A 26,273-nucleotide genomic window follows, 5' to 3' on the forward strand; every position below is an offset into this window, starting at 1 on the left:
TTCAATCATTCACTGTGTTCCTCATGCACTCGGGCACGGAAACGAAACACCTTCTTTACGACTCGTCTGTCTTTTGTCTGGTGACACGCTAACGGGACTAAACACTTTTCATGCTCTAAAGCAAAACAAGCATTGAATTGTCTCTCAACATGCCAAATACAAAGACTGTTAATTTATTTAGTTTATAGCTACAAGTTCTGCAAAACAGATAATTATATATTTTATATATACATACAGTATATAAGCAGGACAGTGGTGGTCCAGTGGTTAAGGTGCTGGGTTACATAAGGTCAGGGGGTTTAAGGCCTAGATAGATAGATAGATAGATAGATAGATAGATAGATAGATAGATAGATAGATAGATAGATAGATAGATAGATAGATAGATAGATAGATAGATAGATAGATAGATAGATAGATAGATAGATAGATAGATAGATAGATAGATAGATAGATAGATAGATAGATAGATAGATAGATAGACAAACAGACAAACAAACAGACAGATTGATACTCAGACATTTATATTTATTAATATTATGTTGTATAAAAGTGCAGGAATGAGGAAGTGAGTAGAGATTAAATGACACAGTCTGCAAATATAGAGGTGCATTGTTTAGAGGTACAAATGTCCAGTGACCATCAGGTGACTATACATATATTATGTAGTAATTATACAGAGGCGAGAACGAGGTTGAGAATGAGGTACAACATGTAACATGGTGGTGCAAAAAAAAGTGACAGGAGTGAAAACTTCATTAATAAAGTACAGCACAGGGTTTTTGCTTCTTTTTAAAACATGGTTCAGCGTGGAAATGAAAGTTCAGAACGTCATAAAGATGTCAGATGCGTTTCAAACATAAACAAATTTAGAAACGTGAAATTGTTGTATGTCGTCGGTTCACGCTCGCATTCCTGAGAATAAACTCGTGCTAAAGAAATGTTTAGTATCCGAAAGATGCGTTAGTCCAAACCCATGATTTGACCCATCAGCACCTTCCAACCAATCAGAATCCAGAATTCAACAGCATCGTGTTATAACACGGAATAAAGCTTCATTGTTCTGTATGTTTATCACCTAAAATCCACAGGTGGCTCGCTGGTGCTCATTACTGTCTTTTAATTTACCCCAAATAGTTATTATACCATCACACCCACACACACACACCGAATAGAGGTTTAAAAAGCTGTAAAAACGGACGTGCTGAGGAGAGTGTGTGAACTCACACCCTTTAGTAATAATAATACAGTACATGCCTGAGCTTCACTGCTGAAATGGGTTTTTAATGGACTCGGAACGATTAGCACGTCGTTGACCAACGTACCCTATTGTTCTCTTTCTATTTTAGTCGCTAGCATTTATCTGCTTTAGTGTGCATGTGTGTGCATGTGTGTGTGTGTGTGTGTGTGTGTGTGTGTGTGTGTGTGTGTGTGTTGTGATGGACTAAGTGATGTGAACAGCTGGGCTATGAAACGTCGCGGTTCCGCATGGCTGCTGATCACCTGGCCCCGGTCTCACACCTCCATCTCCTGCTCCATCTCATATCCCTTAATTACAGCAGTTAATCAGAGTGGAAATGAGCTTCGGCACGGTGCCATTTCAATCTGAAACCCGGAGTCCGAGTCAGGCGTCCACCCCCACATCAAAACCCAGTTTTATGAGGGCAACACAGATTAACCTAAAGCCGCACAATCAACCTAGAGGTGAACAAAGTCTTCATCATGGGCGAAGTGCGCAGGATTCTCCTTTTCAGACGTAATGAACTCGGCTTTACTGCAGTGTGAGAACGACTTTGCAGTGTTTTAGTGCTCTGTACATATTACACAAATTACACACGGACGGGAGGCACTTATGACTTGTTATCACACTGGGGCTCAACCAGAATCCCTCCCTCCCTCTCTCTCTCTCTCTCTTTCTCTCTCTCTCTCTCCATCACACCATCTTTCCCTCACTTTCTGCTCCCTCCCTCAGAGGAACACACAGTCCCACAGGCATCCAAGCCGTCTGCATGCTGCTTCATTTCTCCACACACCAGCTCTGGGTGAAAACCTAGAAGGGGTGTTGGAGAAATTGAAAGGCGTCCAGAGAGGGTCGGGCAAAAAAAAATAAAAAATACAGAAGGTAAGAAAGAAACGCTTCTGAATTCAGTTTAAGAAATCTCTTGCAGGGTTCTTGGGGAGCTGAAGTAGATGTGATTTGTCGTCATGCTGAAGGGTATCGTGGTGCTCAAATGGAATAACCTGTTACTTATACTACTCAGGAGAGGATTCTCTCTCTCTCTCTCTCTCTCTCTCTCTCTCTCTCTCTCTCTCTCTCTCTCTCTCTCTCGCTCTCTCTCTCTCTCTCGCCTTCTCGTATTAAAAATATTGTATTAATAATATATTTAACAAAACGATTGCATAATGAACTGAAACAGGCAATGCATGTTTTTTATGGTTTTTAGTTCAGATTATTCGTGTCTGTCCTATACGTTTACTATGTAATCGATTGATGAGGGCGTGATGCTATTTTTAAACCTCATGTGAAACCACACATATTTTTCACACTTTTATTTGACCTTCACATTCAGCTTTGAGTATTTCATTTGACATACAATGTCATCTACTCCAACATCGGTCACCATCGAGCTCTCCTGTAGAACCTGCAGATTGCACACACTCTTGTGTATAACTTTAGAACCTGTAAACTCTTATACAAACATGTTTCCTTGTACAGAACATGTAGAACTGTTTTGCTATTGTTTTTTTTTTTCAATATAACCCAAAGCCTTTTATGAAACTGCTTTTCTCCAACACAACCTGTAGAACTCTTATACAACTGTGTTTTCTGCTTTAGAACCCACATGCTCTTGTGGTTATGCTTCAGAACCTGTAACATTCTTAAGTACTTGTGTTTGCTTCTACATAAGCCAAAGAACTCTTATATGCTGCTGTGTCAGTAGAACCCCGACACACCCCTGTTTACTCCTTTAGAACCAGGAGAACCCATACACTCTTGTTTTTTTCAGTATTACACTATAGGCCATGCATATGCCTGTGTTTTCTCGTTTAGATCTGGTAGGATCCATACACAATTTGTTTTCTTTTTTGTAGAACTCATACAAGATATGTAGAACTCTTATACAACCATGTTTTCTCCCACAGAACCTGTAGAAATCTTATACACCTACGTGTTCTCCTATAATACCCATGAAACTCACAATTTTGGTTTCTTTCGTTTAATCAATCGATCTCTCACATACACCTGTTTTCCTCCATAGAACTCATAAGATCACTCCAGTCTCCCCTTTTTCCCCATAGAACCCACACAACTCCTGCAAACCCGTTTTCTCCTATAGAACCCACAGAACCCTTATACACCATGTTTTCCCCACAGAACCCATAGAACCCTTATTCACCTGTTTTCTTCTATAGAACACCTAGTGCTCATATATACCCATGTTTTATCTCATAGAACCCATAGAACCCCTCTTTTTTTCAGAATAAGAACCCACAGAACACTTACACATGCCTGTTTTCTCCTATAGAACCAATCAAATTCTTATATATCCCTGTTTTCATCTATAGAACCCATAAAACTCTTGTACACCATGTTGAAAGTTGAAAAAAAGACCTCTTTAGCTTTGGGTCAGACAGACAAACAGACACACACACACACACACACACACACACACACGCGCGCGCACGCGAAACAAATTGCTAGATGTCACATTCTGGCATGGGACGAAGCAGGCACTGTCATTATCAGCTGGCTGGAGTTGGCATCTGCTAGCAGTAGTCCACACACACACACACACACACACACACACACACACACACACACACACACACACACACACACACACACACATACATACATACACACACACACACACACACGCACATCCATCACACTGTTGGCATGAGCATGTCCATGGGTATTCATCAGCACGGGTTAATGAGAGCTGATGACACACACTACACGACACACACACACACACACACACACACACACACACACACACACACACACACACACACAACCTGATTTATCACCCAATTCCAGCAGGCCATTAGCACACCATGAGCATAAAATCTAAAACCTGTGTGTCTCCATCAAAAATCAGGAAACAATTCTCCCATGCGATTAGACTGATCTCGATTCCATCAAAGCAGTTTCATCAAAACGTTCCTGTCCTACAGTCTTTGCAGAAATCTTCCATGTCAGAGTTTAAAGGACTTTCTCTCGTCAGATTCACATTGTTTTATGATTTCATGTTTTAAATACAACTGATTGAAGATTTAAAGCACAGTAGATGGACAAAAGCGTGAAGACACCTGACCATTATATTCTTATTTGCTTCTTTTTGAACCCAATTTCACATTAAGTCTCAATTTCCTGTTTTAATAAGCTTCACTCTCCTTTGAAGATGTTCCACTGGATTTTGTGTGAGATTTTATTCAGCCACAAGAGTGTTGGTAAAGTCAAGTAAAAAGGTTTTCAATAGGGTTTAAGGTCAGAGCTCTATAGCAGGCCAATTAAGATCTTCAACACACGATCTATACACAATCCAACCCATGTAAAGCTTATCTTCATGGAGCAGGCTTTGTGCACAGGAGCATTGTCATGGTGGAACAGGTTTGGGTCTCCTAGATAAAAAATGTCATGCTAATTTCATGCAAAGACGTCCTGTACAATTGTGTGCCTCCAATGTTTTTTTTGAAGAAGACATACTGCTGGAAAAGTCAGGTGTCCCAATACTTTTGACAAAATAGTGTAGGGATCATCTTTTTTAAGAAAGTTTAAAGCCAGACTGATGACCACAAAAAAACCCACCCAAAACTATTACATTATCTTACTTTCGTAAGTTTTCATTGATGTTATCTGTTATATTTTATTGCTTTTTACTATTATTTAGAAAAAAAAATGTGAATTTGGTTGCAAAAAAAAATTACAAATCCATTTTGACTAGCATGTGGTTTTCAGAAATCACAGAATGGGAAAATCCGAGAGCCAAATGGACATCATGGAGAAAACAACCAAGCCGAAGAAGCATCGCTGGACTGTAGTGGAGATCGGACTGGCCGTTATAGTACTGCTGATGAGCTGTGCTTTGGTGGGACTGGCCGTCCTTTACGCCTCGGCGCTCAGAGGTGAGAAACGAAACCCTCAGCATGTGTTTATTGGCTACGCCAATGTATGAGCACTCGCTAATGATGAACTGCGAGATGAGACCACATTTTTCTACCCTTAAAAAAAAAATCATAATCATTTAGTAATAAGAAATGAAATAAATGTAAAACTTTTAATAAGTGCTTGTTTTGTGTTTTTTTCAGATTATTCGTACACTAATGGCTCATCAAAAGGTATCGTATATTCCCAGTGATTGTGCTGATCGGGAAAGCTAACGTTAGCTTAGCTGATAGCACTAGCAATTAGACATAAGGTCTTTTTGAACTTTTATTTTTGAATTAGTCATTCTCACAAATAAAAGTGTCTTTCTTCCTTTTATGTGTGTGTGTGTGTGTGTGTGTGTGTGTGTGTGTGTGTGTGTGTGTGTGTGTGTGTGTGTGTGTATAAAATGCATAATTATCTTACTAAGTGATCGATGATGAACATCATGATATAATGCATTTTATGTTTAAACAATGATTATGTTTTTCAAGGTCTGGAGTATTCCAGGAACCCCGAGTACACCATGTGCACCACCCCAGAGTGTGTGACTGCAGGTGAAAATTAAATTAATTCATGGGTTAAATAATAAATTCATTGATTGGAAAAAAAAAAAAAAAAAAACTTTATTAATCCCTTCATAGAGACAAAAAAAACCCTGTGTTTTTTATTATTATATTTTATATCAGTAAAGCTACACTTCATAAACCAGCTTTTCTGATTTAAACTACAAAAAAAAAATCATATTCTGAGGTAAAAAGTTATGAAACAACTGCCCTGCTGTTTTCCCAGCGGCAAGGTTACTGGAGAACATGGACCTGACTGTGGACCCGTGCGAGAACTTCTACCAGTACGCGTGTGGAGGCTGGCTGCAGAAGCACGTGATCCCAGAGACGAGCTCGCTCCAGAGCGTCTTCAACATCCTGAGGGACGAGCTGGAAATAAAACTCAAGGGTCAGAGTCAACTTTCAGAGCCGTCCTGGCTTCCTTTTTACTCCAAACAAATAATTAATTTAATCCAATCCAATCCAATCTTCTCTTGTCTGGCGGTTTCAGGGGTTCTGCAGACAGAAAGCGAAAATGACCAGGAAGCTTTCAGGAAAGCCAAAGTGCTCTACAGATCGTGTATGAACGAGAGTGAGTTCTGGTTTTCCCCCATGGATGTCGTTTTGGACTTTATTCAAAGAGATTTGCATTATTCACCCCCTCAGGAGAAAATTTCATGAATTTACACAAAAATAACTCTGAAGTATGGGCAATTTATTTATTTATTTATTTTCGCCATTTTTATATTTAAAAGTAGTTTTGCATATGAATTTCCCCTGTCAGTGGGAAACCTCTACAATATAAAGCACATCTGTTCCCCGGGATTTTAAAAGAAGTCGGCATTAAAACCTAAAACATTTAAAGAAAAAACCCCACAAAATCCCAAATAAATTCAATTTAATTGATACCTTTACAAAATTAAAAAGTCAAAGGGGTAAATACTTATGCACAGTAGTGTATTTTTTATCCATCTAGCTAACATGATAACACGTAACACATAATTCCTCAGGTGAATTAAAGTAATTTTAGAAAATAGTATTTTCACCCCTAAACAAAGCCATCTAGCTAATATATGCAAATCAGACAGATTAGCTAGCTAACTGCTAGCTAACATGGACCTCAAAATGTTTCGGAGAGGAATTTTCCAATTTTTGCCAATACATTTTAAATAATGTTTACTCGTATCTTAAACAGCAAACTAATGCAAGCTAACATGCTCACCTGAGAGAAATTCTAAAACAATTTTCAAGCCAAAATCTTCACTGAAAAATCTAACCAGCTATCGCTAACCTGACAGGATTTCTCAGAGAAATTCACAGCCATGTTAAAACCAGATAATAAATATTGATATGACTGTTTAATAAAGCGAGCCAGCTAGCGAACATGAGCTAACCTGACAGGATTCTCACTTCAAATTCTCACCTTTTAAATCTGGGCAGCTAGCGAACTAAAATCTGACAGGATTTATACGAGTATTTGTGTAAATAATAAAATAAATGTCACATTCATAGGATTAAAGCATTACAGGGAATATTAAAGCAATTATAATGAATATTCATGAGTATTTCTTGTTTTACTGCTAACAAATATTTTAGGGATAAAACAAGCTAAATTTCACAGCTTGAGCCCACGAATAGTATCAGAAAACACACACAATTTCTTTTTATTTAACAAATTAAACTGACAATTATTTATTTATAAATGTTTTTGTACGGATCCTGGTTTTGTGAGATGAAGCTGTTTTGAACCATCAAATTGACAATGACAATTGACAAAGGGGAAGATGTTCTACAAGATTTTGATGTGTGCTTGTGGAGATTGTTCTCATTCAGCTAGAAGGGTGTTAATAAAATCAGGTACTGATGTAGGTGAGGTGAGGAAGCCTGGGGTATTCAGTGTTCAATCGAGTTAAGGTCAGGAGATCTTCCAATCCAACCCATGGAAAGTGTATTGTCATGGAGCTGGCTTTGTGCAAAGGGGTATTGTCAAGCTGGAACGGGTTTGAGTCTCCTAGTTCAAGTGAGCATCCACAGGCGTGCTATTTATATGCTAATATTTATATAAATTATAATATAGTACAGTCGTATACACTATACAATTGTGTGCCTCCAAATTTGTGGTAACAGTTTGTGGAAGAACTACATATGGCAACTATCAAAAGGGAAAAAAGAACCATGGAACAACAACAACACTAAGCTAAATGACAAAAGAAAAAGATCCAGATAAAATCAAAGACTAACGATCCAAGACTCTGGGTGGGGCTGAATTTCAGGAAGGAAAAAAATCGAAATTTAAAGACCAAGCTGGTCCGAAACCCGCTCTATAAAGATTTTCTGATTGTGAGCTGTTATACAACCTTTAAAAGGGAACTATTTCGGTAGTCTGTTTCCTGCCACACAAAAAGACGTGATTAGTCGAATCCTAAAGTGTTAATTGATCTCACTGCTGCCCCCTACAGGTGTGATTGAGCAGCATGACTCGAAGCCCCTCCTCAAGCTTATTGACAGTATCGGTGACTGGCCTGTAGCCTCGGAGGACTGGAACAACACAGCAGGTACCAAAGATACCATGTCCCCCTGTGAGTCTACACAATAGGACACAGCTGTGTCTCTGTTTTAGCTAAATGGGGTGAAAACAATAGCATGGAGACTGGAGTCTCTGCCAGTTGATAAGGAGTGGATTGATCTGGAAGGTTCGAGCTCCCCAATGAGACACTGGGTTTCAGGACAGATTCCTCTCTTTCACTAAATCTGACCATTTTATGTTCTTATAATCAGCTAATGGTGCAAATATGGCCAGCATTGTATAAATAGATAAAAGTGTGTATAGTACAGTGCAGAATGGAAAAAAAAATGTGAACAAATTACTTTTTTTTACAAATTACAAAATCTCATGGAATTTCCATAAATGAGGTAAGAACAAATAAATTAAATAGATCACTGAAATACGTCATTCGTGCGACATCGCTTTATAACCCCTTATAACCCCCTAATTTATTAATCAAAAACTGAAATATGTTGATGTTTTTCTTCTGCCCACAGAGGAGTCCTGGAGTCTGGAGAACATGCTGGCTTCCCTGAACTCTCAATACAACAAGAAGGTTTTGCTGGAGATGTTCGTCTGGCCCGATGATCGAGACTCGAGCCGCCACATCGTTCACGTAAACAGAACAATCTCCAGAACTGGTTTAATCCAGAGGAGCTTTATAGCCTCATAGACCTGGTATTCAATCAACTTTATGACACAGAAAATAAACTACAGCATCTCCATTTCCATTTTCCACAGATTGACCAGCCGTCACTAGGAATGCCCTCGAGAGATTATTACCTTAACGATGGCAACTACAAAAAGGTAAAAAATAATAAAAGTGCACCGTGCCTTTCTGTGTGATCTGCACACCCGCACGCCGCCCACGTGATAATTGCAGGGTTGAGCAGTGTTGTCTGTACGGGTAGGTGCGCGAGGCTTACCTGCAGTTCATGGTTTCCATGGCGAAAATAGTACGGGAGGACAGGAACCTCACGCAGGACGACGAGCGCGTGTGGGAGGACATGATGCAAGTGATGGCGCTGGAGAGAGACATCGCCAATGTGAGTAGCAGCTGCACCTGGTAATATCTGATAGAAAGTTATTTTCTTAAATCATTATAATACAAACGTTTGGTCAAATCTGGAGTCATCTGGTGAACACAAGCAAAGAAACCCTTCCTTTACACAGAGACAAGGAGCAGATCTTCAGCTCTACCATCACTACACTCCACACACTCAGCAAAATACTGTATTTGGAAATATTAATAATAATAATTAAAATAATAATAATAATAATTAGACATTGCTAACTGCATACTGCATCTATTACAATAGCATGACTTCAAACCAGAAGAGTCCAGCTGTTGAACTGACCTGCCTGCAGTCTAAACCTCACCATATAAAAACATCTGGAGCATCAATTTGTAATGATGATGGTGCAGACGCAGAGCGGGTTCAGATTTGTCTGGTTTTCATTAGGCAACGTCTCCGGCAGAGGAACGCAATGACATCACTGTGCTCTACAACAAAATGAGTCTGCAGGACGTACAGGAGACCTTCAACCTCAACGTGAGTTTCTGACTTAAACCTGCTGAGCGAGCGGACAGAGGTGTAACAATGTCTTTCTCTCAGGGCTTCAACTGGACCCATTATATCCAGGGCATCATGGCAAGCGTTCCCATCACGGTGCGGCCTGACGAGCCTGTCGTGGTCTACTGCTCACCCTACCTCGAGAAGCTCGACTCTGTGCTTTCTAGATACAACCGCAGGTCAGAGCTCCAGCAAATTCACATTCACTAAAACAGGAACAGGTCTGATTTTATAATAATCCCTGTACATTGTCATACACCGCTCCAGAATTATTGGCACCCATGCTAAAAATATATATAAATTATATGCTTTATGCTTGTCACATGTACATTACAGCACAGTGAAATTCTTCCTTTGCATACCCCAGCAATGTTAGGAAGCTTGGGTCTGAACCCAGGATACACCCCTGGAGCACAGAGGTTTAAGGACCTTTCTCAAGGGCCCTGAGAGAACCCCATCTTTCTGATCAGAAACCCAGAGCCTTAACCAATGAACTTCCACCTCCCTAAGAGAAATATAATTTAGTAGTATAATAATACAATGTTGTATAATATAATATCATATGATATAATACCCATTTAACGTTATAATAACCTCCACTCTTCTGGGAAAAAGTTCCACACGCTCATTTATCCACATTGGAGTTAGTAAAGTTAGGTACTGATGTAGGTGAGGAAGGTGAGAAGGTCAGTCAGCGTTTCCATTCATCCCAAAGGAGTTTAATAGCTTGAGTTGCAGCTTGATTGCAGGAGATCTTCCAGCAAATCCAAACCATGTAAAGTATATCTCCATGAAGCTGCATTTGTGCACAGGGGCATCATCATGACGGAACAGGTTTGGGTCTCCTAGTTGAAGTGAAGGGAAAATTTCATGCTACAGCATCCATAGATATCTATATACGAGTGTGTGCTTCTAACTTGTAATGCAGAACTGTGCAGAATTACATGGTCTGGATGCTGGTCATGGAGCGAGTGAGCAGTCTGAGTCGACGCATAAAAGACGTCCGAGCTCACTACAGAAAGGTGAGAAATCATTTCATGGACAGGACACACCGTGCGAAATAATTGATAACCGTGTGTACCGTCACTCTGTGTATTTCATCACTGTTGTAATGTGCGTATAAATTTCAGGCTTTACACGGCACCACGGTGGAGGAGGCACGATGGCGTGACTGTGTGCGCTACGTCCAGAACAACATGGAGAGCGCAGTAGGGGCTCTGTACGTACGCGAGACCTTCGCTGGAGAAAGCAAGCGCATGGTGAGTCTTAATATACTGGATACTGAAGGCTTTTACTACACACACCTGATAACAATGGAGGTTTTTTTTATGTAATGTTTTTTTTTTTTTTTTTTTTTTTTTCCTTTGATCAAAAATGTCAATCGGAAAACAAATCCGCCAAAATGCCGTAAATGTTTTTGTTTGTCTTGTTTTTGCACCATGCATCACTTTTAGAGTTAAGTGCGAAAATTTCCACCGTGATGAGGCACGATTTGGGCCGAAACTGATTCAAGGTTTTGTCCTCATTTCGTCACATGAAGTTTTTCTTTTGCCGTTTTCGCATATTTCTTGTATATTACTAAATTCCTGTAAAGCTGCTCTTCAGATCAGAATCGGATTTAGGATGCTTTATTGATCGCATAAAAAAAATTCGAAAATGTAAATAAATATACATATTAAGTTATATATTAAATCATATAAAAGGTGTAGCAGCAGTGAAATAAAATTTGTAGCAGCAGTGAAAACAGATGGTAGAAAAGTCAGATTACATCAATATTTATAAAAGTTATTGCACATGCAGCTAATTATTATTGTTGCACTGAGATTATTAAATGCCCAACATATAAACTATATATAAATGTGGCATGAAAATCTATAACTATATTATCTGTATTGGGGACCAGATGTTTAACACCTGGTTAAACAGATCATTTCTATTGTTAAAAGAACAATACTAGCGAATAGGGTAAAGCTAAAACTAAAGCTAAAACTTAATCTAAAGCACTAAAATCTGCAAAATATATTATAATCATATAGTCCATGCATGTAAGGGTACTTATTACTGTACCTGTACTTATTACTGTACCTGTCACAGAAACAGTTTCCTCTTCTGTCCAGGTTCGTGAATTGATCAAAAAGATTCAGGATTCCTTCGTGGAAACATTAGAAGAGCTGAAATGGATGGACGTTCAATCTAAAGAGAAGGCAAGAGAGAAGGTGAGAAAGTCAAACTAAAGGCAAATTCAGCACTTAGACTGGGTCTGGGTCTGTTTGACCACTTTTTTTCTGCATTATTAGTAACGTGAAACTATTTCCTTTGGTTGCAGAAGACAAAATAAAGTTCTCGTTTATGTTATAGCAGCTGTAAACAGCCACTTCCCTCACCAGCCTCTTTTCACTTTCTCTGTTGAAGTTAATAAGAAATGATCTGCAGTATATGGACAAAAGTTTGTGGGCACCTGCTCATAAGACTGTATGAGCATCCCATTCCATATTAAGTCCCCATTTGCTGTTATAATAACCTCCACTCTTGTGGGAAGATGTTTCACTAGATTTTGTGGAGATTCATTCAGCCAAAAGAGCGTTAGTAAAGTCAGGTAGGTGGGGTGAGGTGGCCTGGGGTACAGTCAGCTTTCACATTGATCCCAAACATCTTCAATAGGGTTAAAGCTCTATAGCAGTAGATCTTCCACTAAATTCAAACAACGTGCACAGGGGCATTTTAATGCTGGCACACGTTTGGGTTTCCTTGTCAACTGAAGGGCAAATTTCATCCTCTCACATCCAAAGACGTCCTGTACGATTGTGTTCCTCCAACTTCGTGCTCACAGTTTGGTGAAGAATCACATAAACGTAAACGTCAGGTGTCCCAATACTTTTGCCTATTGAGTTCTTATTACAACATAAGGTATATGATAATGCAAAACATTGCGAATATGCTTTAATGTCACGTGTTTGGGTTTGTTTTGTATTTATACAGGATTCATTGTACATTTGTGTGGAAATCTGAACGTTTTGCAGAAATGTGTATATTTGTCCATGTTTATAGGAAATACTATTAATGCTATTATTAAATCATTTTACTGTATATTTCAAATCTATTAATGGATTTTCGATGTTTCAGGCGATGGCTATCTCGGAACAAATCGGCTATCCGGATTATATCCTGGAAGAGGACAACGAGAAGCTGGATCAGGAATACATCCACGTAAACTCTGGAGATTTAATTAATGAAAATTCCTGTACCTGTCGTTTATGTCTGAGACACACAGAATCTTTTTCTTTGTTCTTGCAGCTGAAGTTTAGTGAAGAGAGCTACTTCGAGAACGTTCTGGAAAACCTTCAAACAACTGCTCAGAAAGCTCACAAGAAGCTACGGGAACCTGTGGATCCAGAACTGTGCGTTACAGTACAACACAGTATAGAACCTAATACACAAGGCTGCTTTCACACAGGGAGCAGTGACAAAAGAGAAAAATCAAACATAATACATAATAATGTCATTTCTTCATTGTCACCTGCCAGTTCCCACTCAAGGCTAGCGCTAATTGCCCTCTTCCACATACATGATCTCAAAGACACGGGTGGTTGGCTAGCTTCCGTGTGATTGACAGATGAGTCACAGTAGGCCCCTCCCCCCTCGAGAGCAAGGTTGATGTTTGCTTGGCTTGATATGAGCTCCTGATGAAAAGCAGAACGTACCCAATCAGTTTGGTTAATAAAAAAACAAACAAATATGGAGGACGAAATTCTGCTGAAATATAAAAACATTGTTAATCAACAAATACATGATCAAGAGCGACTTTATCTAATTTATACACCTGGGGGGTTCAGGGTTAAGGACCTTGTGTAAGTGATTTGTTAGTGTTGGGGTTATAACTCAACTTCTACTTCTTTTGGCTTCTCCCATTAGGGGTCTCCACAGCAGATTATACGTCCCCATACCCCCTTGTCCTCTACATCTGCCTCTTTTAAACCAACTACCTGCATGTCTTCCCTCAGCACATTTATAAACCTCCTCCTTGGTCTTCCTCTATTCCTCCCTCCTGGTGGCTCCATCCTCAGCGTTCTCCTACTAATATACCCCATGTCCCTCCTCTGCACATGTCCAAACCATCTCAATCTCACCTTGTCTCCAAAATGTCCTACATGTCCCTCTAATAAACTCATTTCTAATGGGGTTAGAACTCAACCTTCCGATCAAAAGTTTTATCCAAAGAGCTACCATGTCCCAAAGGTACAGGAAGATCTAGCTCATGTTCTGCAAGATTGCAAATATTTCCTACCACTGCTACAGTGAGTGGACCTTATGTGAAAGCACCTTGAAGCAGTTTAAGATTGATAAAGTACAGGAACATGGTGCTGTTTCTCCGTCTATCGGTTCCCTCATTATATGAATATTTTGTTAGGTGGATCATTGGTGCGGCGGTGGTTAATGCTTTTTACTCTCACAACAGAAATCAGATCGGTAAGTTCACAATGATTATGTTTATTATAATAATAATAATCGCAAAAAATAAATATATATATATATATATATATATATATATATATATATATATATATATATATATATATATATATACAGTGAGGAAAATAAGTATTTGAACACCCTGCTATTTTGCAAGTTCTCCCACTTAGAAATCATGGAGGGGTCTGAAATTGTCATCGTAGGTGCATGTCCACTGTGAGAGACATAATCTAAAAAAAAATCCAGAAATCACAATGTATGATTTTTTAAACTATTTATTTGTATGATACAGCTGTAAATAAGTATTTGAACACCTGAGAAAGTCAATGTTAATATTTGGTACAGTAGCCTTTGTTTGCAATTACAGAGGTCAAACGTTTCCTGTAGTTTTTCACCAGGTTTGCACACACTGCAGGAGGAATTTTGGCCCACTCCTCCACACAGATCTTCTCTAGATCAGTCAGGTTTCTGGCCTGTCGCTGAGAAACACGGAGTTTGAGCTCCCTCCAAGGATTCTCTATTGGGTTTAGGTCTGGAAACTGGCTAGGCCACGGCAGAACCTTGATATGCTTCTTACAGAGCCACTCCTTGGTTATCCTGGCTGTGTGCTTCGGGTCATTGTCATGTTGGAAGACCCAGCCTCGACCCATCTTCAATGCTCTAACTGAGGGAAGGAGGTTGTTCCCCAAAATCTCGCAATACATGGCCCCGATCATCCTCTCCTTAATACAGTGCAGTCGCCCTGTCCCATGTGCAGAAAAACACCCCCAAAGCATGATGCTACCACCCCCATGCTTCACAGTAGGGATGGTGTTCTTGGGATGGTACTAATCATTCTTCTTCCTCCAAACACGTTTAGTTGAATTATGACCAAAAAGTTATATTTTGGTCTCATCTGACCACATGACTTTCTCCCATGACTCCTCTGGATCATCCAAATGGTCATTGGCAAACTTAAGACGTGCCTGGACATGTGCTGGTTTAAGCAGGGGAACCTTCCGTGCCATGCATGATTTCAAACCATGACGTCTTAGTGTATTACCAACAGTAACCTTGGAAACGATGGTCCCAGCTCTTTTCAGGTCATTGACCAGCTCCTCCCGTGTAGTTTTAGGCTGAATTCTCACCTTCCTTAGGATCATTGAGACCCCACGAGGTGAGATCTTGCATGGAGCCCCAGTCCGAGGGAGATTGACAGTCATGTTTAGCTTCTTCCATTTTCTAATGATTGCTCCAACAGTGGACCTTTTTTCACCAAGCTGCTTGGCAATTTCCCCGTAGCCCTTTCCAGCCTTGTGGAGGTGTACAATTTTGTCTTTAGTGTCTTTGGACAGCTCTTTGTTCTTGGCCATGTTAGTAGTTGGATTCTTACTGATTGTATGGGGTGGACAGGTGTCTTTATGCAGCTAACGACCTCAAACAGGTGCATCTAATTTAGGATAATAAATGTAGTGGAGGTGGACATTTTTAAGGCAGACTAACAGGTCTTTGAGGGTCAGAATTCTAGCTGATAGACAGGTGTTCAAATACTTATTTGCAGCTGTATCATACAAATAAATAGTTTAAAAATCATATATTGTGATTTCTGAATTTTTTTTTTTTAGATTATGTCTCTCACAGTGGACATGCACCTACGATGACAATTTCAGACCCCTCCATGATTTCTAAGTGGGAGAACTTGCAAAATGGCAGGGTGTTCAAATACTTATTTTCCTCACTGTATATATATATATATATATAGAGAGAGAGAGAGAGAGAGAGAGAGAGAGAGAGACCATGTGACTCTGCTGTTCAGACATCTAGGGAAAGTTCATTCCACCACCTGGGTGCCAAAACAAAGAGGAGTCTTGAAGTATATTTACCGTAATTTCCGGACTATTGAACGCACCCATATATAAACCGCACTGAATTTTACAAAGATGTTTATTTTGAACATAAATACGCCGCACCTGTCTATAAGCCGCATGTCTACACTGAATCTAATGAACATTACACAGGCTTTAATGAAAGACAGTGTCTGTTACACGGCTTGTATCTAAACTGTAGCCTACCAAGAAAGTCATTGTTCACTGTCTTCCTCCTTCCTTTCACAACTATTTCTCTCAAGAGTTTATCTTTTGGCATCGTCGTGAGTTTAAAAATCACCATCGGTGAATCTTTTCTCCCGATGCCGTGCAGCTCAGAACACAGGTGAAGTGTGTTTTCATGCCCGGTTGTTTTCAGCATGACGAATGATTCACATTTCCTGTAGACAGTCCGAGTGAGCGGCAGATCAAACGTCAGAGGAACCTCATCCATATTTATGATGTGGTGCGGCTCGATTCAGTGGGAGCGCATCTGATTTAATATAAAGAGTTTCATTGGTTCACCTGAACCCGTTCAGCAATTTCATTGGTCTAATGTTATGGGATAACAGAATTGTTGGAACGAAGATTACATCAAGGAGTGTTTAAAAGATGTGATAGATAATACAGAGGCATACCATGTAGTGCTTTATAAAGAGCCAGGAAGCCATTGCAATGACTCCAAGACTGGAGAAATGTGTTCAGCTGTCAGAATTTCAGCAACATCATTTTAAACTACCTGCAGTTTATTTAAAGTGGATTTAGAAACCCCTGCCAAGAACATATTACAATCATCAAGCCAAGAAAAAACTAAAATGTTGATTAATATTTCTGTAACAGAAAAGGATAGAAGATAAAAAGAGATAAAAAGATATAAAAATTGGAATGTTTAATTGCATTTTTAATGTGAGAATCGAATGCTAAATTTGCATCGAACCTTTCATTTTTTTTTTTTTACATTTTGATTAAAACTTAAAAACAGAGCCACTTTTAAGGTTGGAGAGCTAATAAACATTTTATATTTGATAGGGAGCGCCAATAAACATTACCTCAATCTTCTCAATATTTAGACAGAGGAAATTTTGAGACATGCATGTTTTTCTGAGATACAATGTCCAAAAAAAGCAAGTATCATCTGCATAAAAGTGGTCATTTTTTAAGGCCAAGATTTCTTTAAATCTGACCATGAGGAAGAATATACTCTACTGGACAATCTAAAAGGACTCAAAATTGAACCTTGTGGGACACCAAATTTCAACCTGAACCTGCAAAATCCTGCAGAACTCTTTGAATTGTCAACTTTTTAATTGTGAACTGAGATCCGAAGCGCTAAACGCCGAACTTGTTCCTGGTTGCACTGCTCTCTGCTCCTGTCCTCGGTCTGAATGCCTCTTTAGCTCTCTGCAAATAATGTCCGTAATGCACATAAGGCTTTTTTTCCTCTCACTCGTAGATAATATAAAGCTCGTTTCAAGCTCCAGTGCACACAAAGCCTGTCTCGAAAAGAGATGCACTCAGAGCCGAGAAAGCCTGCTATTCAAGCTGGGTTAATACATAGACCGCGAGAGCTGGGTGATTATGCAGATTTTCAGCTGGAGTAATTTCCACATAATTACTCTTAGATTGCACATTTTAATGTTCCTGGACATTCTGGGAAACACTTCAGGCTAAATTGCTATTCTGGAGATGGAGAGGCAGCTGGAGGCAGAAGGCTTGTGGCGAAATGAAGAAAATATTCAATCTTTACTGCATCTTTCCTGCATTCAGCAAGAACAGTAATGCTTGACAAATACAGATATTTGTTTTTCAGCTGATTTTATCATCTCTTTCTTTTTCTCAGTGTTTCCTGCTGGAATTTTGCAGCCTCCATTCTTCAGTGAGAAGCAGCTTCAGGCTTTGAACTTTGGAGGAATCGGAATGGTTATAGGACATGAAATCACTCACGGCTTCGACGACCACGGCGAGTCATTACTCACCCAGTCAATTCTTCTTTCAGTTATTAACAGCTATTTCTTAAGCATCACTTTTATATCAGGATTCCTTCAGAGCTGGGTTCCTCATGCTTGGTGAGGATTTTAATACAGAAAGTGCAAACGCGTGTCAGAGTTCAGACAAACAAGGTTATTTGCTTAATCGAAATGTCGCACCAATTTAGTCTGTGTGCGTGACCTGACTCTAAATACCAGGAACTTTCCCTGAGGAAATATTGTGCTTTTAGACCCAAAGCTGAATGACTATGAATCTGGCCCACTTCCTACCAATTGCTGGTCATAATTAATACTTTCATTTGTGAACAATTTGTGTCAATTCTTTTATTTTATTTTATTTTTTTAGAAGATCTTGGGCTTCACTTGAAACTCTCATATTTATATGTTTGCAGTGTTTTAAACATTTAAATTTATAGGGTAAAAATTTTGTATTGAACCATCAAACTTTGTTTCAATCTTTAAAATTGTCTTTACAGGTAGTCCCCTATTTATGATGGTTCGACTTACGATCTTACAATGATGCAGGGCCGTCTCTAGCATTTTTGGCACCATAGGCAATATTCCTATTGTCACCCCCCAATGGCTCTGCCCTCCCAACACAATGTTCCATCTCCACACCGTACAAATTATTCACAACCTTCTATAAAAAAGGTTAAACAAATTTAATAATAATTGCAAAATAGCCTGAGTAGGTTAGGCCATGTCTCGACTTACGACGGGGGTAACGCAAAGCATCTCCATCATAACTCGGGGACTAACTGTAAAATATTTTTATACCAATAACTTTGGAGTCAGCTGTATATGTATGCTGAGCAAATGATGTACAAATTACTAACGCTTTCGCACACACACACACACACACACACACGCTCTTTAGGTCGGAACTTCGACAAAGACGGGAACATGTTCAACTGGTGGAGCAACTTTTCCACGGAGCAGTTTGAGGAACAGTCCAAATGCATGATACAGCAGTATGGGAAATACAGCTGGAAGCTTGCAGGAGGTCAAAATGTAAGCGTCAAATCTGCTTTAAAACAGAGGTTGCCATGTAATTCAGTTTAACACCATGGTTTAATATTAAAGCATAATTCCTTTTTAATTCATAACGCTCTTCAGCACAGGCAAAAACATCGAAGATTAGATCAGTGGAGCACCAGTGAGATACAACCCTTTTAGATTTTCTGTTCCTCTTTGGTCCAGGTGAGTGGCATCACCACTTTGGGAGAGAACATTGCGGATAACGGAGGAGTTCGGCAAGCGTACAAGGCGTACATGAAGTGGGTGGAGAGAGAAGGTGAGGAGTCTCGTCTTCCTGGTTTGCTTCTGGATCCGAAGCAGCTCTTCTTCCTCAACTTTGCCCAGGTGATTGATGGGTAGTAAAGCAAGATAAAGCTTTTGACTTTCACATGACATGACTGAAGAGATTGAGGTTTCAGGAGTAAATCTTCATGAACATTTCATTAGACACCCTGTAGAGTCTGAGAGGAGACAATTCTAAGTGACTAAAATATCATAGCCATCATAAAGACAAGCCGATAATGTGAAGAAGGTTATTTTTAGTGATAATGTAATGCCTTTTTCAGGTCTGGTGCGGAGCCTGTCGCCCGGAATATGCCATCCAGTCCATCAAGACCGACCCCCACAGTCCTCTGGAGTACAGGTAGATTTCTCTATATAAAGCTCACATCCATTAATGCATGATATACAGAACATAGTCTGTGCTTTACATAATCATAACACCAGGGAAAATGAAGCGTTATTCTGATCCATTCGGTCATTTTTGACATCAGTGGCAGCTTTAACTCATCAATGCTGGGAAGGTGATAATCCACAACGAAATCATATCCCATACAGTAGATGCTTCACGTTTCTGAAATAAGACATCTTCAGGACCGAGAACTTACTCTTTCTTGATAAAAGTTGTGTTTTATGACGCATAAACCGTAATATTTCAATGTATGCATGTTATGAAATGTGAATGAGGGTGCATCTTAATTTCATTTCTTATCTCGTCAGGGTTTTGGGCTCCCTGCAGAATTTTGATGCTTTTTCCGAGGCATTCCAGTGCCAGAGAGGTTCTCCTATGAACCCAGAGGAGAAATGCAGAGTCTGGTAGTGGATTTCAAGAGCTTCACTACAGTCCACCAAAGGAGCATATATATATATATATATATATATATATATATATATATATATATATATATATATATATATATATATATATATATATATATATATATATGTATAGTATGAGCTGCCTTGAGGTGGGTCTGTTGAAAAGAGATAAGAGGTTATATGAACACTAGAAAAAACCCCTGAATCATTATGAGTAAGCAGAATTTTGAAGGCAGAGCGAAAAAGAACCGCTTCGAGCACCATCGCTTGTTTAGATATATGTATATTTGTCATGTGTTATCATTCTGTATTGATTTAAGATTAGACTCAGATATTATATATGCCACTGCCGCATTCGACAGTGGACACGTTTCCTGATATTCTCACAGATCGATCTATTTTTTAATGTGCATTGCTGATTGCTGGCTTTAATTGTGGTGAACGCTTTAGAGAGAATGTCATGATATCAACCCTATCCACAAGATCCAACAACCAGCCAAACCAGCGAAAAAAAAGGCTTCAAAGCCCACGTGTTTCTTACGGTTAGTATTAATAACCCAGCTTGTCTATTTTTCAATTTAAAAGCATCCTTAGAAAATTTACAGTGGAGCCAAAACAATAAAAAAAATTATAAAGAAAACTAAGAGGTATATTTCTCTTCGGACAGGGATATATGACTTGCAGATCGAGGTTTCTCGGCGTTAATGAGCTGTAAATGTAATCTATAGCGCCTCCATCAGGTCAAACAATTACCTGAAGACTTTAAGACTGTTAAATTCATGATGCTTTAATGATCATATATTTTATATATCTGTGGGAAATACATTTTTGCATTATTATTAAACAGCATTATTGCCCTGAATTTAGATACCAAACAGGTCAATCTAAATCACAAAAGGGTAAATATAAACATAAAAGATTTAATATCATTATATGTTTTTATTTGATTTATAATGATTTAGCATTAAATAACTAAAATTCATAAAAATAAAAAAAAACAACAACAAACTAACCTGATATTAACAGGATTGACATGCTAGCTACATATCCTGCTATATCTATGCTAACTATATAATGTGTGTATATATATATATATATATATATATATATATATATATATATATATATATATATATATATATATATATATATATATATACTGATGAAAAGAAAAGAATTCAGTATCTATTAAAATTACATTCAGCCTGCATTTACTTCTGACAAATGCTGCTAGTTTGCTAGCTAGTTTGCTAGCATAAATCGACTAGCTCAATCACTAACTATGGAATAGTGAAATTAAATGTGATCAAATCATAGTTATTATGGCATGTTTTTCTTTTGGCTGATGCTAAACAGATAAATCTAAAAATGAAAATCAGGTCTAAGATATAATTTTTTGTGGTTTCTAGCAGTAACCATTCAACTGGCTGTTTGTTCAGAAAGGAAAGCTAGTCACCATAATACCTTCGGATTTACAGATATTTCTAAACCCTGGCATTTTTTATTAGTATTTATTAGTATTTGAGCATTAAATACATATAAAATAAATGTATTATCCTATACAGATTATTTAAAATATAAAATTAAATTCAATATGCATGCTTAAATCTGCTTTTGTGAATCTTGCTATAAAGAGATATTTATGTCTATATATACAACATCGTTTAAGTATTAAACAAATCAATTTTATGTTTTTCTAATAAGCCAAGGAAAAAAATGGATAGAGAAGCTTTCGATCGGGTTTTATATCGGCTTAATACTGCTGAATTTGTTTGTTGTGTTTCAATGGGATAAAATGATAGATATTGGGAGATTCTCATTCGTGACCCACATGATAATATTTCTAGACGCATATTTTGATCTTACGAGGTTGTGATTTCTTTCCCTGCTTACAAAGTGGACCAGCTGTTTATCAGGCATTCAGGTGGAGTCATTTTTTACACAAACCACAGCTGAGTGCTTTTGTCATTGCTACATCAGGCACCTTTAGTTTCCTGCATCTTAGCATTAGGGGTATATCAGAACGGGGAATAATATTCAAGGACTCTGTGGAGGAAGGCAGGTGAAGTGAAGCCTCTCGATCTTCTTAATTGATCGGTTGCGACGTGGAGGTGGAAGTGTAGCAGACGGAGGTCGCTCCGCAGGAGTGGGGTCCTCATTAGAGAAGTGTTCAGGGCCAGGGACTGTTCTCTTTCACCTTGATTAAGCGGTAATGACAGCAAGATGAAACAAGATGTACGGAGAGGAAAAAATAACCAGGCCAGCATAAGTAAAAAGATCAAACGCTGCAGGAACATAGATGGCTTCTCACGAACACACACACACACACACACACACACACACACACACACACACACATACACACACAACTCTGAAAAGGCTTAGTCCAGTCAATAAGCATAGAGGGGGATAAAACAATTCTGGTTGCCATGGACCATTAATTTATGACTGTTATCTCTCATCACAGAGACTCTGATTAACGGAATATTTACATCTGCCTTTGTAGCTTTATCGCTAGCCACGTTCTATAGTACCATAATGGCTTGTACTGTTTGGGAAAACACGGCTGGGTTATGAGGGTCGGAAGAAAAAATCTCTGATAAATTTCTCTGATAAATGCCCTATTATAAATATTATAACACAATAATCATAGGCTTATTAAACATAATATACCGAGTGTAAAAACCTATTTCTAAACATTTACGACTATTTCAAGTTTAAAAATGTTTTGAGATCATGAAGTATAAAAAAAAATAAAAAAAATAATCAAGAAACTAAAAAAGCCAAAAGAAAAAAAAAAAAAGCCCAGGTTTAAGAATCACTTCAGGTTGTTAGTATATTTACTCCTTTATTAAGTAATCATATTATTCGATATAATTATGGCCTTAAATTACTTAAACAATACTAATTTAATCTATTATCTAATTAGTAAATGTAATGATTACAAAACCTAATTTCTATATATTTTTTCATCTCATTTGTTGCAGTGTTTTTCTTCAGGAGAGCAAATCAATTCGAAAAATGTCCAGAAATACATTTTATTAATATAATCATAATCCTCCTGGTGTGATTAGAGAAATGTCCTAAAGATTTTTACACTTTTTAGACACATTATTAGGCTGGTTTCAGGAGAACTTACAGACGAGTGACGCATAAAAAGAAAAAACAACATAAAACCAACCACTTTTCTACTTCTTCTCGAGTTCTATATTTATTTGTCATGCCTCTTTACACATTCAATAAGAGACTGTACAACATGGTATCAAAATGTTTACAGTTAGTTTTGTAACATTTCAGCAAATGGCAGCACAAGGTTGCACGCACAGTCACAGGGAGCACCGACCTTCATACGTCAAGCAAGATTAGAACAAAGAGCAAACGTGAAATTTGTATAAAACTGGGCAAATCTGCCACAGAGACGATGTCTCGCTTCTCACATGTGAGAACAATATGATCTTACCTCCACACCCACATCACAGTTTTGACACCGTTGCGGAGATCCGGCACGAATCACTTTGGGTTCTTGACGCGCTTCGAAAAGAAGACTTCCAGGACACGTTCCAGAGGAATGCTAGGAGGCGCTGAATTGCTGTGAAGGAGATTATTTTAAAGGTGATCGTCTGCAAACGTAGATTAATAAAGTTCTTTCCTGTAAACAGAGCGAGTCTCCAAACGTTAATTGGAAATAATTTCGATGTAGAAGTGGAGAGTGTCATTAAGTATTTCTCGCTTTGGAGTGTAGATCTCCTTCAGATGCTCAGTTCAAGTGTATTACAATTCAGAATTACATGTAAACGCCAAACCATTTCCATCGTTCTCGTTTCTGTCAAAACCCTGTTGATGGTGGGCGGGGTTATCCTGGAAGAGGCCACGCCCACTAAAACAGAGGACTCGTTATGAGATTAATCAATGATGATGAGTAGGGTTTCTTCAGTATTGATTAACAGCAATGCTTCTGTGTAAGAGAACAAGCGAAAACCAATCAATAACAGAAAATAAATAGAATTATGCTGTTTTTTCCTTTCATTCGTTCCTCGTCTGTATTTACACAGTTGTTCAGGGAAAAGGTTGGTGTTTTATACAGTGTGTATGTTACAGCCTTAAGTGTTTCTCACGTTTAGTATAATTCAGCCGATTCTCACAACTACGTAAAGCAAAAAGTCAATGTAAACACACACACAAAATGTCGAGTGTGTACTTTTTTTGTTTGTGAGAGAATCATGTAACAGAAACTTTCAATGGCAAGTTTATTTATATAATACACACAGTATGAACAAAAGTTTGTGGACACCTGACTAGAAGATTGCTTTGTGCTTCTTCGTGAACATCCCATTCCACATTTATTCCCAATTTCCTCATATAATGATCTCCACTCTTCTGGGAAGATGTTCCACCAGATTTTGTGGAGATTCATCCAGCCACAAGGGTGTTAGAAAGTCAGGTAGTGATGTAGGTGAGAAGGTGAGGAGGTCTGGGGTGCAGTCGGCGTTCACATTCAATCCAATAGGGTTGAGGCCAGAGCTCTATAGCAGGAGATCTTCCACTCCAATGTAGATGTGAAAGTAAATCTTCATGGCTTTGGATCTTCTAGGTAAAGTGAAGAGATCATTCCCTTCCTCCTGCATCCAAAAACGTCCTGTACAATTGTGTGCCTCCAACTTTGTGCAAACAATTAAAAAAAAAAAAAAAAGCACATGGCTGGAAAAGTCAGTGTTCCAATACTTTTGGCCATATCGTGTATGGATGATAGATGATGATAGATGCTACTTCTAAACTGAAAATGAAAGACTTCTTGAATGCTTTTGCCACGGGTGTGCTGATAAACTGCCTTTTTGTGTATTATGGATATTTTACGCATCGTTTTACGGCGTCTTGTACAACAGTAAAGTAACACGTGCATGTGGAACCGCGTCGCATGTCGAACCATGCGCACAATCCGAAAGTGCATTTAAAAAGCATTTTAAAAATCCAGAATGAATCCAGAAGATCCGGTTTGGTTTTGAGTCATTTCAGATGCTGCTATGTGAATACTTTTGTACATTTTCCATCTGCTGTGGGAGAAAAAAAGATCTTTAATGTAATCGCTGAAGTTGTTCCAAAAGGCCACTTACAGTATGTGTATTAATGAAGTTAAACCTGAATGTGTGTCATTTTAAACATGTTCTTGATATTTTAGGATAAAAAACATGTATATGAATAAACATTTTAGTTTGCAAATCATCAGCTGCTTCGTGTGTTTTATCTGAAAATAATTTACCGGTGGCAGAAAAACAGAAAACGTAAAACACGGGGAAATAAACTTCCAGATATTATATTCATATATTACTTTGTTGCTCTTTTGTTTAAACTGAGAACATGTTATTGTAAGATAAATAATTAATTAACATAGTAATATTATTAGTAGGTTTTAAAGTGAATGCAGTGTGATGATGCAAACCTCATTATTATTATTATTATTATTATTATTATCACCTATATCTACTGATTTTGTGACGCCAACAAACTGGTATATTATATAGATTTATCACACACACACACACACACACACACACACACACACACACACACACACACACACACACACACACACACACAAATGTATTTTAAGTGTTTAATTTGGATGATTTTGACTTACAGCTGATAAAAACCCAAAATTCAGTATCTGAGAAAATGAGAATATTGTGAGAAAGTTGAATATTGGAGACTCGTGCTGTCTCACTCTAATCAGCTCATTAAATCCAAACACCTGCTCAGGTTTCCTGAGCCTTTAAACAGTGTCTCAGTCTGGTTCAGGCTCCACAATCATGGTGGAAGACTGCTGACTCGACAGTTGCCCAGAAGATGATCATTGACACCCTGCACATGGAGGGTGAGACCCAAAAGGTCATCGCTGCTGTTCACAGACTGCTGGATCCAGGCACATTCATGTAAAGTTGAATTGAAGGAAAAGATTTTGTAGAAAAATGTGAAATAAAGCTCATTCAAGAATTTGTGGAGATTCACAAAGAGTGGACTGCAGCTGGAGTCAGTGCTTCAAGAA

The 26,273-nt window shown here is 38.4% G+C and overlaps 1 protein-coding gene and 1 long non-coding RNA gene across 2 annotated transcripts; one reads left to right on the forward strand and one right to left on the reverse strand.

Annotated features, from left to right (window-relative positions):
* Positions 1-1,964: 1,964 nt before the first annotated feature.
* Positions 1,965-20,318, forward strand: mmel1 (membrane metallo-endopeptidase-like 1). Its single transcript, XM_083535272.1, has 23 exons — positions 1,965-2,122; positions 4,967-5,133; positions 5,317-5,346; positions 5,647-5,709; positions 5,945-6,106; positions 6,209-6,289; positions 8,157-8,252; positions 8,740-8,858; positions 8,984-9,049; positions 9,154-9,288; positions 9,706-9,795; positions 9,859-9,995; positions 10,745-10,838; positions 10,947-11,075; positions 11,934-12,032; positions 12,940-13,023; positions 13,111-13,214; positions 14,225-14,283; positions 17,971-18,090; positions 18,996-19,129; positions 19,319-19,480; positions 19,702-19,778; positions 20,135-20,318. The coding sequence occupies exons 2-23, from the start codon at positions 4,977-4,979 to the stop codon at positions 20,232-20,234; spliced, it is 2,298 nt and encodes a 765-aa protein (XP_083391398.1). The 5' UTR covers positions 1,965-2,122; positions 4,967-4,976; the 3' UTR covers positions 20,235-20,318.
* A 3,616-nt stretch (positions 20,319-23,934) lies between these two features.
* LOC310722772 lies at positions 23,935-25,228 on the reverse strand. The gene is made up of 2 exons (XR_014532491.1): positions 24,904-25,228; positions 23,935-24,849 (listed from the first exon to the last, which is right to left on the reverse strand). It is a non-coding gene; the product is annotated as an uncharacterized lncRNA (long non-coding RNA).
* Between the last annotated feature and the right edge of the window lie 1,045 nt (positions 25,229-26,273).

Source organism: Silurus aristotelis (assembly GCF_946808225.1).
Source record: "Silurus aristotelis genome assembly, chromosome: 29".
Lineage (NCBI taxonomy): Eukaryota > Metazoa > Chordata > Actinopteri > Siluriformes > Siluridae > Silurus > Silurus aristotelis.